The sequence below is a fragment of the Neofelis nebulosa genome, chromosome 5 (genome assembly GCF_028018385.1).
Source record: "Neofelis nebulosa isolate mNeoNeb1 chromosome 5, mNeoNeb1.pri, whole genome shotgun sequence".
NCBI lineage: Eukaryota > Metazoa > Chordata > Mammalia > Carnivora > Felidae > Neofelis > Neofelis nebulosa.
In genome coordinates, this window is record NC_080786.1 from 104737692 (window position 1) to 104755965 (window position 18274).

At 41.1% G+C, this 18274-nt stretch overlaps 1 protein-coding gene across 6 annotated transcripts in view; it reads right to left on the reverse strand.

The window, feature by feature from the left end:
• BBX (BBX high mobility group box domain containing) overlaps positions 1–18274 on the reverse strand; it is a 285709-nt gene that overhangs the window by 6350 nt on the left and 261085 nt on the right. For 4 of the 6 annotated variants that reach the window (XM_058731512.1, XM_058731514.1, XM_058731515.1 and 1 more), the window contains 4 exons: positions 16051–16140; positions 14641–14700; positions 6740–6937; positions 4063–4249 (listed from right to left, as the gene is read on the reverse strand). In XM_058731512.1, the coding sequence (XP_058587495.1) occupies positions 4063–4249; positions 6740–6937; positions 14641–14700; positions 16051–16140 (535 nt within the window). The remainder of the gene's footprint in view (positions 1–4062; positions 4250–6739; positions 6938–14640; positions 14701–16050; positions 16141–18274) is intronic. The other 2 variants (XM_058731517.1, XM_058731518.1) reach the window with 2 other exon arrangements.

Consider the following 18274-nt stretch of genomic DNA (forward strand, 5'->3'; position numbering starts at 1 on the left):
ACCATCTCCATTTTGCAGAGATGAAATCTGAAGCACCAACAGATTTGGGGCAACTCCCTAAGAAGTGGAAAACTTTTAGTCAAGGGCAGTGGTTCTAAGACAATAGTCTCTTGATCCACTGATATTAAAACAGGACCCATTCCTTTCCTCCAGCTGCCCAAGGGGAAAATTCTCCTCTACTAATTGATAACCTCCAAGATTATTTCCTAAGACATATAATAATAAACGCAATTTATTTATTTAAGTGTTTATTTATTTATTTTTTGGGGGGGGGGGAGGGGCAGAGACAGAGGGAGACCGAGAATCCCAAGCAGTCTCCATGCTGTCAGCACAGGGCCTCTCATGTGGAGCTCAAACTCACGACTTGTGAGATCATGACCAGAGCTGAAACCAACAGTGGGACGCTTAACCAAGTGAGCTGCCCAGGTGCCTGTAATATTAAAACTTAAGTGTAATTAAAGCAATGGCTGGAGACCAGAGGCCTGTGACCCTAACACAAATGAATGAAAACACTGAAACCCTCCTAACTAAAGAAAAGCCTCACAGGCGCATGGAGAGCAAGAGTGCAAGGGAAGAAGGCAGGCAGTGACTCGTCTTTAGAGTCCGAGAAAACCCGCACAATTTGGGTAAAATCAACACGTGCAGAGACAGAACTCTAGACAAGACAAGAAAATTCATATAAATAACCAACATTTGGATTGAACTACACCAAACTTAGCTGATTTTTTATTCTGCTTTTGTTTAATGAGTAGGAAAAAACTTACTTCACAGTTGTAAGAGAACCCTTCAAATTCTTGGTTAATTTCCACAGAGCTTCTCATTCTAAAAAGACAGGTTTGGGCACCTCCCTGACATTCCCCAACAGGCCTACCAAAGACCAGACAAGGTGCGCTCACTGCTCTGGCCTACAGTGGTCTGTGTTGCACAGCGCTGGGCTGAAAATCTGTGAGGCAGCAGCAAGGCTTCCAGTGGCCTGACCCTTTCCACATCGTATCTTCTTCAGATGACACGGAACAAAAGCAGCTTTTTAGAATTTCAAATTATACCTTTTTTACAACTAAATCCAAGTTTCTTTCTCTTGATGCACACACACAAAAATAATGTAGATAAATTACAACATTTGGGGATTTCAGAATCCAATAATCACTTAGCCTCAGATACTAGGATTTCAGAAAAACAAAACATGTGCTATAATCAAACCTCTGGATTAATCTGTTCAGTCATGTGGGGATGCTGTAAGCACCAACTGTTCAATATGTTCAACTCTTTGTTCAAGAAAGATGAAATTAAAATGCCATTTTTTACCTTTACGACTGAATATGTAACAATATTACAAAAGCTAAAAGAATTTTAATTAAGTATTGAAAAAAGGAAACAGAAGAAGAAAAAAAGTGAAAGATGAAAAGTACAGTATAAAAAAAAGAGCAACAGGGACAGAGAGCAACTAGGGTGAAAGCCCAGTTTAATTAGAAAACAAAAGCAAAGGAGGGGGGAGCCCAGTATGGCTACAAATAACGGATGCTGCCGTTCCCAGCGTAAGGTTCGGTGCGACTCTTCGTGACTTTCTAGGACACGACAGATGATTGCTTAAGCAGCATGTCTGAGCAAAGGCAAAGACACCGGAGTTCAAAGACCTTAGTTCAAATCTTAACTCAGTTTAGATGTGGGTTCTTGGCAAGTTAATGGTCTGCAGTTTCGTTAAAAAGGGATCAAAAAGACCCACCCGGCAGGGCTCATTTTAGGACTCAGTTTAATGAGCTTTCCCCTTATGGAAGTCCTAGTAAACAAACAGGCTCTCAACGAAGGTTTATCCCAACTTCCTATTTCCTGCATTTTGCGAAACTGCCTTTCTATGTCAGGTTTCTGAACCTAACATTATGATTTCTCCTGGCAAGAATGCAGGTAATATGTTTCCATCTCAACTCTGCTCATCACCCTCAAAATTATGAACCTAGGTGATGCGAAAACAATAGTCAATGGGTGTGCAACCGAGGTAAAAGTACATTAAGCCTGCAGGTAGATGACAGTCTGGAGGTTCTGCTTTAACAGGTAAGGGCCCTTAAGGGGTATCTGTTTTTGTAGATATTAAGAACACTAACCATTTATGAGATTGATAGTAAGATTCTAGTATGCAATATTGTTCTGTCCAATGGGAGATTAAAAAAAAAGAATCTTTTTTCTATGCTTGCTAGTGAACGTAGGTGGTCATACTTTAAGAACATCTCATCTATTCATTCACCCATTCATTTTCTCATTCATCCATTGATGTAGCAGGAACTAAGGAAGCTGGGGATGTGAGGATTAAAACCAGCGCTCTGCTTTCAAAATTCAAGAGACAGACATATCAAGGAATAATTACAGCCCAGTGTGGCAGCTGGTCTCAGAGAGCATGTATAGAAAGTATGCAGGGACTTCAGGAGGGAGACACAGAGCAGAAAACAGGACTAGCGACGGAAGGAGAACCAGGAGTTCGAGGAGACGGGGAGGCACACAGGCAAGAACCTGGTTTATCCAGGTGGCAGCGACTGATCGATCCCACGTGATCGCAGGGCAGGGAGGAGGGGTTGGCAGAGAGGAGAGTGGGAAGGTTTGGTGAGGCTTTCTGCTGTTGCAAACTGGAAGTCACGGAAGGTTGGTTAACAGAGCCAGGGTGTGACCACAGTCGTATCTGGAAGGGGATGCTGGCGGCAGCACTGGGTGACTGTGTGGTAAGACCTTGCTGAGCCCTGCATTATGATCCTCTCCGAATTTTTACATTGCCTTTTATCTGAAATTTATGGGGACACTTAGTAACATGCGGGCATGCATTTCATTCTTCTCACACGTGTAGGAGTCTGTCCTCTGCATGAGTGGAGAATTATCTGTGCATGATCTCCTTCAGAGATTTGAGCAGATTTTAACAAGGTCTGTCAGCATTCTCTTGCCGTTAGGCACTTACAGTATACACAGGAAAAGGAATTTGACTTCTTGGAACTATCTAGAGGCTATCTGTGAGGAAGCACTAGAACTGTAACATGACAGGTAAAGGGCCTCCTGAACCTGGATGTGGAAAGGGACAGTGCAGCCCAACAGGAGGGTATGGAAGTTGTGCTAGATTTAAAACTTTTGCACTGAACACGGAAGTCTGGGAAAGTAGCTCACCTGTGGGTAATCCACTTTGAATAAAAGTACGAAATACCCAAATTTACAAATGGCTATTTCTGCTTTCCCAAAGGATCCATTAAATAGTAGAGTCCCAATTACACATGTAGAACTTTAATATACTTTCTGTGAGGCTTTACTGAGTTCAAAAGCCTTTCAGATTTATGATCTCACGTGATCCTTACAGCTCTGTGATTCTTTGGGGCTATCATTATGCTCCATGGAAGATGAGAAAACCGAGACCGAGAGAAATGACTTTGTAGCAAACTGACAGTTAAAGAAAAATCCAGACCTTCTGCCGTCCATGAGTCAGATGCCAAGACGCTTTTTCCTGACCACAGTTTTCTTCCACTACCATCACGACTGCTGCCAACACCACCGTTAACCAGGGCATTTACCATGTACCAGCACTGGGACATTAGTTCATTCCACATAACATCTCTATGAAATGAGTGTCACTTACACCCATTTTATAGAAGCAAAACTGAAGGATAGAGAGGTGAATGATCGATCTTGATCAAGACCTTGCAATTTACAGGTGAAGGATGTAGGGCTCAAACCCAGCTCTGAAGCCTGACCTTGAAGCTCCAACTTAATGATTAGAGAATATTGCTTCTCTGCTCTTTCAGGTTTTTATGGAAATGAAGTTTAGCCACAGGATAGTATATTTAAAATGCAATACCTGGCTGACTATATTATCTTATATTTTCCCACACCGCTAATTAGGACATACGCTTTTGGAACATGTCACATAACTTGCTCTTGAACCAAGTCTCGTGAACCCCAAAGCATTGTGAAAAAGGCCACAAATCACATCAGAGAGAGTGATTCGGCTTCCACGTTGCTCTCTCCATCCCTCTCCCGTGCCCAGGAGTGAGGATGAACGGGACCCCCCAAATCCTGGGGGAGCACACCACTCACCTGTGTACGTTCTCCATGGCGGCCACTTCAGCCAGCGCGGCGAGACTGAAGAACGCAGACACGGCTGGCATCTCTGGAGTGCTGCTCCGCGTCTCCGCGGCCTCAGTGTTGTGTGAGCAGTCGTCACCGCAGCCGGACTCGGTCACTTTAGGGAGACTCCTCTGCAGTTGTTCCTTTGGTTTGTCATCTGTAACGACAGGGAAATTGATCACAGGAGGATCACCATGTTCTCTCCAGAGGAGGGACACAGAGAAAACTCTGTGCAGACCATGTGAAATGAGCTAATATTCTTTGTTCACTTTTGTCATCCATCGAATACCAAGGCTTTTATCAAGGATTTTCTGCTCCCACGGTAACAAAACTCTTTTATTAAGCTCAGTTGCAACTATGGACAGTGCTATGCCCTGAAGCTAGGTGGAAGAGAAGCTGAGTTTTATTCAAGGTCAAAGAACAGGTCAGTCTCAGAGTGAGAGGGAAAAAGGGGCTTTGGCCAAAATAAAACCTATGGGACTTCTGCAAAGGGGCCTGTGGATGCTGTACAAAGCCCCTAAAACCCAAGTGCGCAAACGTTTCTGATGAAGCCGTAGGATCATCAAAACGTTCTTTTTCTATTTATAGAATTCATTATGGACCTGTGTCCTTTTTCTGGAAACTGGATTAGGGAAGGGGGAGAGATAACTCAAAGCTGCAATGGCAACTTGGACACTCGGTACGCTGTGACACCAACACTTAGGATCACCAGCACTGAACTAATCCCAGTGAGATCCCAAGTTGTTATTTGTGTTCTGAAGACCTACTGGAAAGAAGACAAAGGGCCCCCTGGTATTTACAAAGAGGTGCTAAATGCTATGAAAATCTACCTGCAGGGAAGGAGTACACTTTCTAGATTACATGGCCATTATAAAGGAGGAGGAATCTTTATCATGGTTTTTAAAACATTTTGAAAATAGAAAGCAACTGATAAAGAACATAAATGTCCTATACTAGGACATGGCAGTACTATGTGCTTTTCTACATGAAGGTAATATTTTCTACGTTCTCTCACTCTTTCTGTAAGTGAAAATGAGGCTATAACAACTTATAAAATCAAAATCACAGGGGCACCTGGGTGGCTCAGTCAATTAAGCATCTGACTTCAGCTCAGGGGTTCGTGGGTTTGAGCCCCGTATCAGGCTCTGTGCTGACAGCTCAGAGCCTGGAGCCTGCTTCAGATTCTGTGTCTTCCTCTCTCTCGGCCTCTTTCCCACTTGCTCTCTGTCTCTCTCTCTCTCAAAAATAAACAAACATTAAAAAAAAAAAAATCAAAATCACAGAACAGAACCCAGAGTGGAAAGGTAAGGGGCAATGGGCCTGCCGGACTAAATATCAGGAAAAATAGATTCTAGTCCTTATCTTCTACCTAAGTAGTCCACTGTATTCAAAAACCAAACCCTACGTCTCTGATCTTCATCTCTTATATAAATGGGGGTATTTAATGTGCTTTACTGCCCTAAATCTGCATATGCTAAACAGAAGAAAATGTGCACAAAACTCATTAATTGTCCTCCCATTCTATTTCAGCAATGAATCTTTATTTGCAATTACATTAACCTTAATCAGGTATTTTAAAATATCCCTCTCAAAAAATACTCATTTAAACATTTTTTAGACATTTTATTAGTTTTTCATCACGATAACTGTACTCTTTACTCCCCATCACCTGTTTCATCCATCCCCGCATCCCCCCACCCACCTCCCTCTGGTAACCATGAGTCTGTTCTCTAATAGTTAAGAGTCTGTTTCTTGGTTTGTCTTTCACTCTTGTTTTTCCTTTGCTCTAAACATTCTTTTTCTATTTATAGAATTCATTATGGACCTGTGTCCTTTTTCTGGAAACTGGATTAGGGAAGGGGGAGGGGTAACTCAAAGCTGATGGAATGAGATGCTAGGGGTGCTGAAAGGCAGAAAAAAGGCAATAACAGCTAAGATCACTAATGACACCCCAAGATCTGAGGGGATTGCTCAGTGTCACTCTGACTCCATTCCTTAACTTGGGTCCGTCTGGCAATTCTGCTGCCATGGAGGCCATGAGAAACAGCAATAGACCACAGGCTATGACTGAACATGGAGAAACTCACAGTAAGTTCAGATCTAGTTAAAGATTAGCCCAGAGAACTCAAGAAATCCAGGAGCATTCTCAGGCTCCCTCAGCGGTCTGAGTCAGCTTTAGAGGAAGGACTGGATGCTTTCTAAGGTTCCTTAATCCATTGGTTGAAATATTTGATAATATGGTTTGTGTAGTGACTTAAACAATGAACCAGGATGAAACACTGATTCAGCTAGTATTTTTAAAAGTCTAGGATCTCTGGGAATTTACTTAATGAAGACTATTTTTGTGCATGCTGAGAAAGAGAAGGAGAAACACACAGTCCTAAAAATTACCTTTCTTTTCTAAGAATGCTTTTGGAAAAAGAGCTGTGATTTTAAAATGTGCACATTTTGTACATTTGGGAGTCTGTGGAAAACTAGCTCTCAAGGAGATCCAGAGAAAGAAAATGTTACTATGACCAAACCCACAGAACAGACCCCTTTTCCAATGAGGACCCATACTTGGCTTATCGTCATTTGCTGGCCAATGGGGCCATGACAGTCACCGGCTTGCTCTGGTTATCTCTCATTTAAGGCTCCCTCTTCTTACCCAAAGTACCTCCTGCTGGTGACACCCGGCCATCTGCTGTCCTGACAAGGTGAGTGATCTTGGTTTTCCTTGCTTTTCTCTTTTGGCTGCCCACCAAGGGTTCTTGAGTTGTTGTTGGCTCTGGAGTGTTGGGAATGGATAGGGCATTTTTAACCTTATGAGCAGGCTCTGTGGTGTTTTTGTCTTCTGAAAATATGGCTGAAATAGGACAGACAGATCATATATGATTACACACAAAACCACAAGACATCAACATTGCTCTTGGAAAGAAACATTTCTCAATGTCCGAGCTATCTGAATGGAGAACCTAAGAGTTTTCAAAGTACTGATGAGAAAAAGAAATAAAACACTGCCCGTGATTTTCAACCAATATATTTATGTTTGCTTTGATAAATTAAGTACACAGGATTAAGATGCCCTCTCTCTCTTTTCAACAGAATACTGAACCAAGAGGCCATCAGAACAACATTTTCTAAGTGTTTGGATCTCGCAGGTTGGTGGGAAACATAGCATATGTGAATCTGAGTGAATTGTGTCCCAACAGACTGTAATTTCTACATGTGGTAGGGGTCCCTATTTGAGATTCCCTTGGCCACCTAGTCTGGAGAAGATGATAAACAAGTTTCTCTTTTTCTGAGGACACTGAGGTTAATTAAATATGTGCTTCTTTTTTATTTTTAAGTTTATTTATTTATTTTGAGGGAGAGAACGTGGGGGAGGAGTGGGGAGAGAATCCCAAGCAGGATCCGCACTGTCAGCGCAGAGCCTGACACGGGGCTCGATCTCACAAACCATGAGATCATGACCTGAGCCGAAATCAAGAGTCAGACGCTCAACTGACTGAGCCACTTGGGCTCCCCAGATATGTGCTTCTTAAATTCACAGTTATCATTGGGACATTTGCTTTCCATCACTGGGTTGGACTGATCAGAAAAGAAACTGTGAGGCCTGACCTTCTTTTACCCGTATAGAATGCTCAGGAAGGACGTGACAGACACTGGTGACGCTAGCATGTAATGAAACACTCTGTCACTGAATTCTAGAAGCAGGGAAAGTGCTCAATGAGATAACTTAACGAAGTACCACAGGGCAGCAGGGCTCCTGGGAAGGTTTACTTTAGCTTCTCCAGATTCTAACTGTAATCCCAGTAAGTCACTCAGCAACACACTCTTGTACCTAAGCGTCACTGCGACAAGAGTGAGAAGCACACTTGCTCCCAGCTCGGCCAGGCTGGGGGTGCCTGTATCCCTTCTCATATCCTCATTTCTTCAGGAGTTCATTCTCCTCGCTCCCAGTTTAACAGTGAGACAAGTAGGGGCGCCTGGGTGGCTCAGTCAGTTAAGTGTCCGACCCTTGGTTTTGTGAGTTCAAGCCCTGTGTCAGACTCTGCACTAGTGGCACAGAGCCTGCTTGGGATTCTCTGTCTCCCTCTCTGACTTTCCTTCACTTGTGTGGTCTGTCTCTCTCAAAATAAATAAACTAAAAAAATAAAATAAAATAAAAGACAAGTAAATGTAGATAGGAGTACAGCTTTTAAGAATATATACACGTAGTCCAGTTTAGCGATTGGAACTTTCTTTACTTTTTTTAAATTCCAGTGGTCTAAGGGCTTTTAAGCAGGGAAGGGAGGCATCTTTCCATTTTAAAGCCATCCAATCTTAAGACAGGCACAGAAACAGTTTCTGACAAAGAGGGGAATGTGGCTCTGGAAGTCAAGGTCTGACATGACATGCTTGGTGCAAACTGAACTGGAGGAGAAAACTGAAGGTGCTGGTCAGTAGGTGGATCTGGAGGTAGACCTTGGAAATACAACAGTATGTAGGGCACAGGAGGGAAAGAAAGCTAAAAGAAGAGGAGAGCAGAACGAGAATGATTCAGGATGTGAAAAAATGCACATGCTGGCATAAACACTTGCATAGGCTTCACTTAACAATTTTCATCTAGGTCTTTAATGAGGTTAGGTACATCCCGGAGAAAGGAGGGCTATGAATTTGTAAGATCTTTGCCCTCAAGAGATTGATTCCAGGTTTCCCACTCCAAAACAAGTGGGAAATCATTTCAATTACATCAAAAGAAAGGATATAAGGCAGAAATCATACCATGATTTGTGGCTTGGCCTTACCTCAATATAGCATAATAGATGGCTATGTGGGGAACTGGCTTAAGATAATAGTTATTAAAAAGAAACTACTTGGCATTGCTCCCAAATACCTTTTCAAGCAAGTAATCAAAAATTAGGAAAAAGGCTCCTTTTACATTATAGATCTGTACCCAGGAAACAGTCTTGGTGTATTTATACTTTGATAATTAGCTTACCATAGGCCAGTGCTGTTATGTATCTTAAGATTTTTTTTTTTTTTAAGTTTAAACTTCAATACAAGCTGCCACCAAATAAAAGATAATTTGTTTAGAATGCTCCAAGGAAGAAATATTCCATGACTCTTCATTAGCTTTGAAATTCAAAGCCTCCTATAGGTATAAAGAAGCTACAATCTGAGTTTACAATGAGCATAAATAGCCTCTATTAGATATTCACAAGCTTCAAACTTTATCTAGTTTCTTATCCAGATCCATCAGTTGTCCCTTCCAGTTAGAGGGGGGAATCTTAATCACCCCTCCAGTATGATCACAACATTATAGACGGCCCTTCCAGAAAAAGCACTAACCTCTTCCCTCTTCTCCTTCCTAGGAAAATCTAGAACTTGTGGAAATAAGGATGTAGCAGGGTTACAAAGATGAAGGGTGAATTATATCAGAAGAACTGCTTACAGAAAGAAGGAACCCAGGAGGTCAAAGAAAAGACCAAGTGGTTTAGGAAAAGATGAGCTAATTTCTACAAAAAGACCCGGATTCTACTCTTGATTTTTTAATTTACTAACTGCAGAACCATGGGTCTCAGTTTCTTCATGTACAGATGGGAGGTTGGTCTAGATGAGCTCTAAAGCATCCATCAGCCCCAAATTTCTTTTCATGTGCTACCCAGAACCAGGGGCCTAGGCAGCCTCAGCCAGCTCCAGAATCTTTTTTTTTTAATTTTTTTTTTTTTTCAGCGTTTTTTAATTTATTTTTGGGACAGAGAGAGACAGAGCATGAACGGGGGAGGGGCAGAGAGAGAGGGAGACACAGAATCGGAAACAGGCTCCAGGCTCCGAGCCATCAGCCCAGAGCCTGACGCGGGGCTCGAACTCACGGACCGCGAGATCGTGACCTGGCTGAAGTCGGACGCTTAACCGACTGCGCCACCCAGGCGCCCCCAGCTCCAGAATCTTAAGGTGAGGGATAAGTACACCCTTGATAAGGACAGTTAGTTCTCTTGCTTGTGGGAAACCTTCAAACGGTTTCATTTCTTTTCAGTAGTTGCTCCATTTCCTATATATTCCAGATGAATTGGTAAAAACACAGTAAGAAGCCAAGGGGATGGCTGCAGAGGGATTGCAAAAGGGAGGTAGAGTAAGGCCTAAAAGCAGACTGGGACCAGGGGAAGCTCAGAAACCAGCAGACAAGATGCCAGGGGCATTGAAGGGAGACTGGCCAAGAGACACGAACAATCAAAGTCCCAGAGGTTGGTGTACTAGGACACAGAAAAGGAGTGAATCAGGTTGCAGGCCAACTGGAAGAGGCAAAATGTGAGAATACACAGAAGATTCTCAAAAATCCCCAAAAAGGAGGCAATGTCACCTTTCTAGATATTGTCTCCTCTAAACTTAATGCCAGATCAGGAAGCAATCATGGGGCCTGCAGATCATCCACATTTGAAGAGGTACGTGATGAGATCTTGTTAGAATTTGGAAAAGGGAGTAAGGGTGAGTCTGCCCCATGCTTTGACCCAGGAGCTACCTATCCGTAAAACATCCTGTGCTGTCTGGAGGCCAGGACCAATGATACCCTTCAGGGTCAGCACTCAGAAAGAACCCTATCCTAAGAAGAAGAATTGGGGAAGGCAAGTAAGGCTAAGTCAAAGAAGTGGTTGTGCGGGACACGACAGTACATCTGAGCCCAGCAACGTTAGCAAAGCAAAGGAAGGCCTGGTGGTGAGAGACAGGAAATGGAAAAAGCTCAGAGAGAAAAACAGCCTGAAGCTGAGCACCAAGGAACAGCAAGCCAGTTCCTTTTTTGTCCTTTCTGCCAGACTAATGGAAATGTGAGAAAAGAAAGGCTTTTGTCCTCTAAAAACAAATTAGTCATTTCTCTTTCGGCTTGTAATTGAACACACAAACCTACCCAAGCACTGCAAAACAAGTCCACAGGGCTAGTTTTTACACTCCACGATAATCATTAACACACTTGGAGCGTATCATCTGAGAGAGATAATGTGAGCTCACTCCTGGAGCAACATGAGGAATGTGGCAATAAGAGACTGTCTTGTTTTCCAAACTCTGCTCCCAAAATGTGGGGTAAATTTTTTGAGATAGCAGCACCGTGCTTGTACTGAACCTCAGGAGTCCACCAGAGTGCTCCAGAGTCCTGAATTCACATTCCAACGAGGGGGATCAAACTTGCATTGAAATTATTATAGCCAAATCTGGAATCTCACTGCCTTTGGTTGGCCTCCCTTGAGCTGAAAATGTAGTCAGATGCTGAATGGAACACAGAAAAAAGAATCAAATGAATGAGCCTTATCTAAGATCCCAGGAGACCTTGCTGGAGTTACATAGCAACTCTTTTGAACTTGAGAAAAGAGATCAAGGTTTGTCTGAGTGTTGTGGATCATGTTTGAAAATTTAACTCTAAATACTTTTTCTCCCCTGTAATCGTACTCATATACTGCAAAGGGAACTAATCTTGAGATTTTTAGTCTAAGGTTTGAGTTGTTTTATTTTTTTCCTTTTAAGATGCCATTTATAATAGCATCATCTGAGCCAAATGAGGGGCTCAGGTATGCCTGAAAATCCCAAACTGTAAGCCGCCAAGGTACTTTAGTGGAAAGAGTGCTGGTTTCTTCCTTTCCCACTTATGTTGGTCAGGCTTCATTTCTTTATCATGTATTTGGGGCTAATAAGCCCTCCTGAATTCACTGGGGCTCCTGCCAAGATTAGTTTTAGAAAAACTATTGTGAAAGCCCTCAGGAAACTATAAAGTAATATTAATTATCATCATCATTATTATGACAGTTAGAAACCTCCAGCTTAAGCATGAGCATTGGACACCGTAACTTGGTAGAAAGATAAACACAGTGGCAGATACAAGTCACCCTGGTTTATCTGAAAAGTTAACCTTTAATTCTAGGCTGATAGGCAATCTTTTTTTATGATCTGCAAAAGTTTCAAGAAATGGCTTGGTGATTTTGAATTTTAAAAGCATAGGGGAAAATGCTTAAAACAGATTATAGGCTTAGCATTTAAACGGCAGATGTGATTTCTAAGCACCTAAAGATTTCTGATATTTTGGGGAAAAAATGAATTTTGGGAAAAAAGTTATACTCAGCATGATGCCAAGAAAGCATAGTACACTTTAAGTCATCCCCTCTGAACCAAAGTCTGGAACAGCTCACAGCTGCGTGCCCTCAGTTGAATGAACTAGTATAGGCATCAGCTACGAACAACTCATGTCTAACCTCTGCCTAGGATGGCCAACATGTATTAAAATTCTCCCAGGGGTGCCTGGGTGGCGCAGTCGGTTAAGCGTCCGACTTCAGCCAGGTCACGATCTCGCGGTCCGTGAGTTCGAGCCCCGCGTCAGACTCCGGGCTGATGGCTCGGAGCCTGGAGCCTGTTTCCGATTCTGTGTCTCCCTCTCTCTCTGCCCCTCCCCCGTTCATGCTCTGTCTCTGTCCCAAAAATAAATAAAAAATGTTGACAAAAAAAAAAAATTTAAAATTCTCCCAATTAACAGTTTCATCTTCCGTCCTTATGTATTTGTACTCTCCCAAGGTAAAGTTTTAACAAGCAATGGTATGACCATAGGTGAGAGAGGATGAAGTAAAGGGTCTAGATAATTCAGAAAGTACACGGTCACCACCTGATCAAGGAAATACAGGGGAAGGTATGAAAATAAGTAGCCAAAAAAGGTCACTTTAAATTATTGGTAATTTCTGATACACAAACGGATTCCTTTTTTCCTGGCCACATAAAATGAATATGCACTCCATGCCAAGCAATTTTCAGTGCATGTTCTTCCAAGTTTATAATGTATTCATATATATTAATGATAAATATAATAGCACCAATAATAGCTCTATTCCCACTAAACCCTTGGGACTGCCTAGAAGACTGAAATTGATTTACTTTTCTGCCCCCTATAGGGCAGAATTAGGGCTGCAGAATAAGGTAACTTTGATCAACCCACTTCATACCATGGTAATAATGCAAGGAGGAGTGGGGAAAGGACATCTGAGGTTGATGTATTACTACCTCTCATCATTCACCCCAGCCCTAAACACACGGATCACACACACACTTGGTACCCATACGGAGAGTGAACCTAGTGAGGTTAAACACAATTTGTCCCGCTGAAAACTGCTCTGTAGTGTCAGATCTAAGACTAACACCCAGGTCTCCTGATTCCAATCTGATTCATTCTTTCTACCACAATGCACGTGCTATGATACCATGTTCTACATGAGACATGGTTTCATTCTTTAAAAAAGAAAACAATTTAGAACAATATCATTCCAAGTAAAGAGTAATATGGTCTTAAGTGCCTCTTAGACTTCTTTGACTGTTCCTCAGTGCCTTACATTTACCAAGTGTGAGCAGAATATATCTTTAAAATACACAAGAGCTAATACATATCACATTTTGGATGTTAGCATTTAATGCTGAGACCAGCACAACAATTCACATTTGACTGTGCCAGCTAAGAGCACAAACAATACTCTGGAGAGGTGGCGAATGTGAGGTAACAGGTCAGAGAACAGATACACTACTGGCAGTTTTTGTAAAAGTGCAAGGACATAAAAGCAGACATCTGGCTCATGTGAGCTGTGCCTACCGAATGCAAACAATTTCATGTTTGTTATAAACCCAAGTTTGAATATTTTTGAGAAATATCTTTAACACATGAGTGTTTTTGATAAATGACTTAGGCCAAATGTGCATTTTAATTTTCTTCTCTCTTTCAGGATACAAATGAGAGTGTATCTGGGAATCAAGAGATGTGGACTTCTTCATTAAGTTCCCCTTTCTGGTCATAAGTAAATCAAAGAGGTTGGACTTAACGAGCTTTAAGATTGCTTCTAGGTTTTAAATGAAGCAACTCCTGATTAAGCGCTACCAAAACGTTCAGCTCCTTAAAAATGGCTACAATGGAAAAAAAAAAAAAAAAAAAAAAAAAAGAGGAATCAATGGGAAGAAGAGGACAGCTACCTACACATCACAGAAATGAGTACTCACCAGAGGGTTCAATATTTAACAGAAGTTAGGTACACATCACAAGTAGATAGGGCTGTGGGAAATTTTGAAGTAAAATCTGCACCTAGGAACTGTAATGTTATGTTAATCAACATGGAACTTTCCTTGGCTATCCATAAGCCTCTGGAGCATTCATTAGAACATATTTAGGGGTACTGAGAGGTGGGCTGGGCAAAGTTCAGGACAGGAACGCTGCTGACATGCCCACGTCCAGCCAACCAGGAAAACCCTATGCTGGCTCTATTCTGACTCCTGTAAGCACCTGCCTGCAACATGAATGCAATATTGAATATATTTAATTATGGAAACTCTAATTTCTGGTGAATGTGGTTCAAAGTTTTAAGTGCCCCCCTTGACAAATTAAGCTCCACAGGACACACTGCCTGACCCTTAGCAGGGTCAAAAATCTGTCAGTTGATTTGAAAATTTAAAACAACACAATTATGAGCCCTCAGGTATAGTGCTGTTGGCTGAGCCTATATAAATTATGCCTTCTTAAACCTTTCCAAAACAGACTACCCGAAATGATACAAAGGGTATTGTTTCTTTTACCTTCTGTAGGGTGAATGGCATCCAAGAAGAGTTGCTTGTTTGACCATTTATCCCCACTTCCTAAAAACAATGAGAGAAAGAAAGTGAAACTCTATTCCCAGGATAGACACATACACTATAAAAATAAGACTACACTTAAGAGCTTATATAGGACACATTATCACACAAATGAAGCAGAGTTTTATTTTAACTATTTAATTTTCAAAATGACATTTGCCAACTAAAATAATCAGGCTATACAGGAAATGGATTAAAAATAAACAAATTTGCCTTTTATGAAATCACACTGCTGGATAATTTCTATGACTTTAAGATAACTGAAGATTAGTTCAAAGGGAATGATAAAAGCCAACATTTTTACCTGAAAAGTGATGTTTCTCTACTGGAAGCAGAGAAAAAAATAGTAACATACAAAACTAAGAGGCTAGAGTGGAGGTGAAAATAAAACCCAAATTAAGTAAAAGGTTACATATAGGAACACGGAGGCACATATGTCTACACATGGAAGACAGGTGCATTTTAAGCCTCATTCCAGAAACATAAAAGGCTTCACAAGTGGCCATGCAAGTAGAATGCAAATGGGCATCGGATGAGTAGGCTCATAGTCACGAAAGTAACATGCAGGGCGATGCTAAAGAAAGCCTAACTTCCAGGCCACGTGGCTGTACTGAACCAGATGGGAACATTTGTCTTTTGTGTGAAAGAATAGGAGTCCTGAACTATGAGAAGGCAGAAATCTTCAGATGAGCCTTGAAGAGGTTCAAGGGCCCATCAAAATCATAACAATAAGATAGATGCTCAGACTGAAGAGATGGTGGAGGGCAATGCGTCTCTAGTGCCCTCTGGAAATAAGTTATGTGACTGAAGGGGGTGGGAAGAGTCTGGCAAATGAAGTAATATAGATTGGAAAAAGATAGGTTACGACTTAAGAGTGGAATCCTCCTGGATAAGAATCCTCAAGGGTCAGAGAGAGTACAGAAATGGTGGCACTTTCATATGAATAGGGAACTCTTAAGGTTTCAGGAGATAGGAAAACGTGGTCCTGCTTTGATGGCTGCCAAACATGAGAAAAACAAGAAAAGTCAAAGAAAATAAGTGGATAAGAGCCCAAGAAGACTAAGTTACAAAATGCACCAAATACGGATGAAAACAAAGCAATTTTAGGATTCATATGGAATGCTGAAAATAGAGACATTACAGGATTTGAGTAGGAACCCAAGTGAAGGAGATCTCTCTTTGCAATTAGCTGTGGAGTCTAGAAATAATGAATATGCCTGCATTAGGAGCCGATGACACTGAAGCAAGCCAAGGGGAGGAAAAGGCAAAGGTGGTGCACAGAAGCGTTACTCAAAGATGGTTCACAATGGAGGTGGCCAAGAAACCTTGATGGAGGATGGAAGGCACCAATACCTTTTTCCGGAACATTAGGCTTCTCCTTTTTGTGCTTATATTTGCTGACAATTTTGTGGAATAAGTTCTTTTTCTGAGACTGGAAAGGACCTACAGACAATATTAATATAAATATATTTTAAATTCACAATGTTTCATAAAACAATACTGTGTGTTCCTCAACAATTACACCCTCCTCCCACCTATGGTAGAAGCAAACTGAGTCACAAGAAAGGTCATCTTGCATATTTTTCTTTACTCATAACTAGTGCTCAACACCCTTCCTTAGGCTTATTTAAAACCCGGTGAAATTTTCCTTAGCAATATATTGGGCAGAAGCCCCTAGTAGGGCTGGGACTCCTTAAGCAGAAACTGCAGATTTAGTGACTAGAGACAGACTACAACCCATAATAGCACAGTAGTTGTACTCTTCAATAAAGATTTAGATTCCTAAATCTAAATATCATGAAGGGAAGGATGGCAGGGGCATTTCTTCTCTTCTTAGAAACTGGTTTTCATAGTAAGAACAGCAATTTAGGACAATAATTGGCATGTTAGCATCAGATAGCTTTCTAGCCTTTTCTGTGGTTATTTTAGGAAGAAAACCTGCTTTAAAGATAGAGAAATATTAGCCAAAAAAAAAAAAAAATCAGGGCGGGGAGGGGAGTCTCAGATTGTATCTTTGTTTTCTTAAAGAAAACAGAACTAAGATTTTCAATCACCAATCAGAAATGTCAACGGCAGCACTGACCTCCCCAAAGCAGGTTTCTTTCTATACCCTCTGCATATTCCTATGTGAAACAGACTCAAAACATTTTACATAACTTCTGTTTGCTCATCTGTAAATGGGGATAACGATAGTGCCTAACTCAAAGAGCTGATGTGAGGATTTAAAAAGTTGGAGACTCTATAAACTGCCCCTGTTGCACCTACCCACCTGCCAATATCTGCACCCACACATGCTGCCCTCCTGCCAAAGGCAAACTATCTACACTCCTGCCTAAAGTATACAACATGCTGGCTTTTATGTTTGCACATATCTGCAGCTGTCGCCAATTTTAGATCATTTTTACCACCTCAAAAAATCAATCCCATATCCTGTAGCTACCTATCACCCTTCCCTATTTCTGCATTCCTTCTACCTCTAAGCAACCACTAATCCACTTTCTGTCTCTAAAGATCTGCCTATTCTGGTAACCTCATATAAATGAATCATGTAATATGGTCTTTTGTGTCTGGATTCTTTCACTTGGTATGTTTGCAAGGTTCACCCATGTCATAGCATGCATCAGCATTTCACTCCTTTTTAAGATTGAATAGGACTCCACTGTGTGGATTATACTACATTTTGTTTATTCACTCATCAGTTGATAGATATTTGGCTTGTTTCCACCTTTTGGCTGTTATAAATAATCCTGTTACGAATATTCACATATAAGCTTTAGTGTGGACATGTGTGTTCATTTCTCTTGGACATAGAATACTTAACCAGTGGAATTGCTAGGTGATATGTTAACTCTATGTTTATAAACCTTTGGAGGAACTGCCAGGCCCTTTAACATCCTTACCAACACATTGTTATCTGTCTTTGATTATGACCATCATAAGGATGTATTTCTCTCACTGTAGTTTTGATTTGCATTTCCCTAATGAGTAATGATGTCAAGCATCTTTTCCTGGGCTCACTGGCCATTTGCATACCTTCTTTAGAGAAATGTCTATTCTGATAATTTGCCCATTTTTCAACTGAATTTTCTTTCTTCTTACTGACGCATACAGTTCTTTATATATTCTAGATAAAAGTCCTTTATCAGATATGTGATTTGCAAATATTTTCTCCCATTCTGTGGATTTTCTTTTCACTTTCTTATTAGTGTCCTATGAAGCATAAAAGTTTAAAATTTTGAAGAAGTCCAATTTATTCACTTTGTATGTGGTTATTCAGTTCTCCTAGTTCCATTTTGAAAAGATGATTCCTTTCCCCCTTTGAAGTCTTGGCTTCCTCACTGAAAAACTGTTGACCAATGATGTACAGGTTGATTTCTGGGCCCTCAATTCTATTCCACTAACCTATATAACTATGTTAGCACCATGCTGAATTGTCTACTGGTTTTTGTAGCCAGTTTTGAAACTGAAAAAATTTTGGCTATTCTGAATTCCTCGCAATTCCACATTAATTTTAGAATCTCTTATCAGTATCTACAAAATTAAACTGACATTCTAACAGGGGTTGGGTTGAATCTGT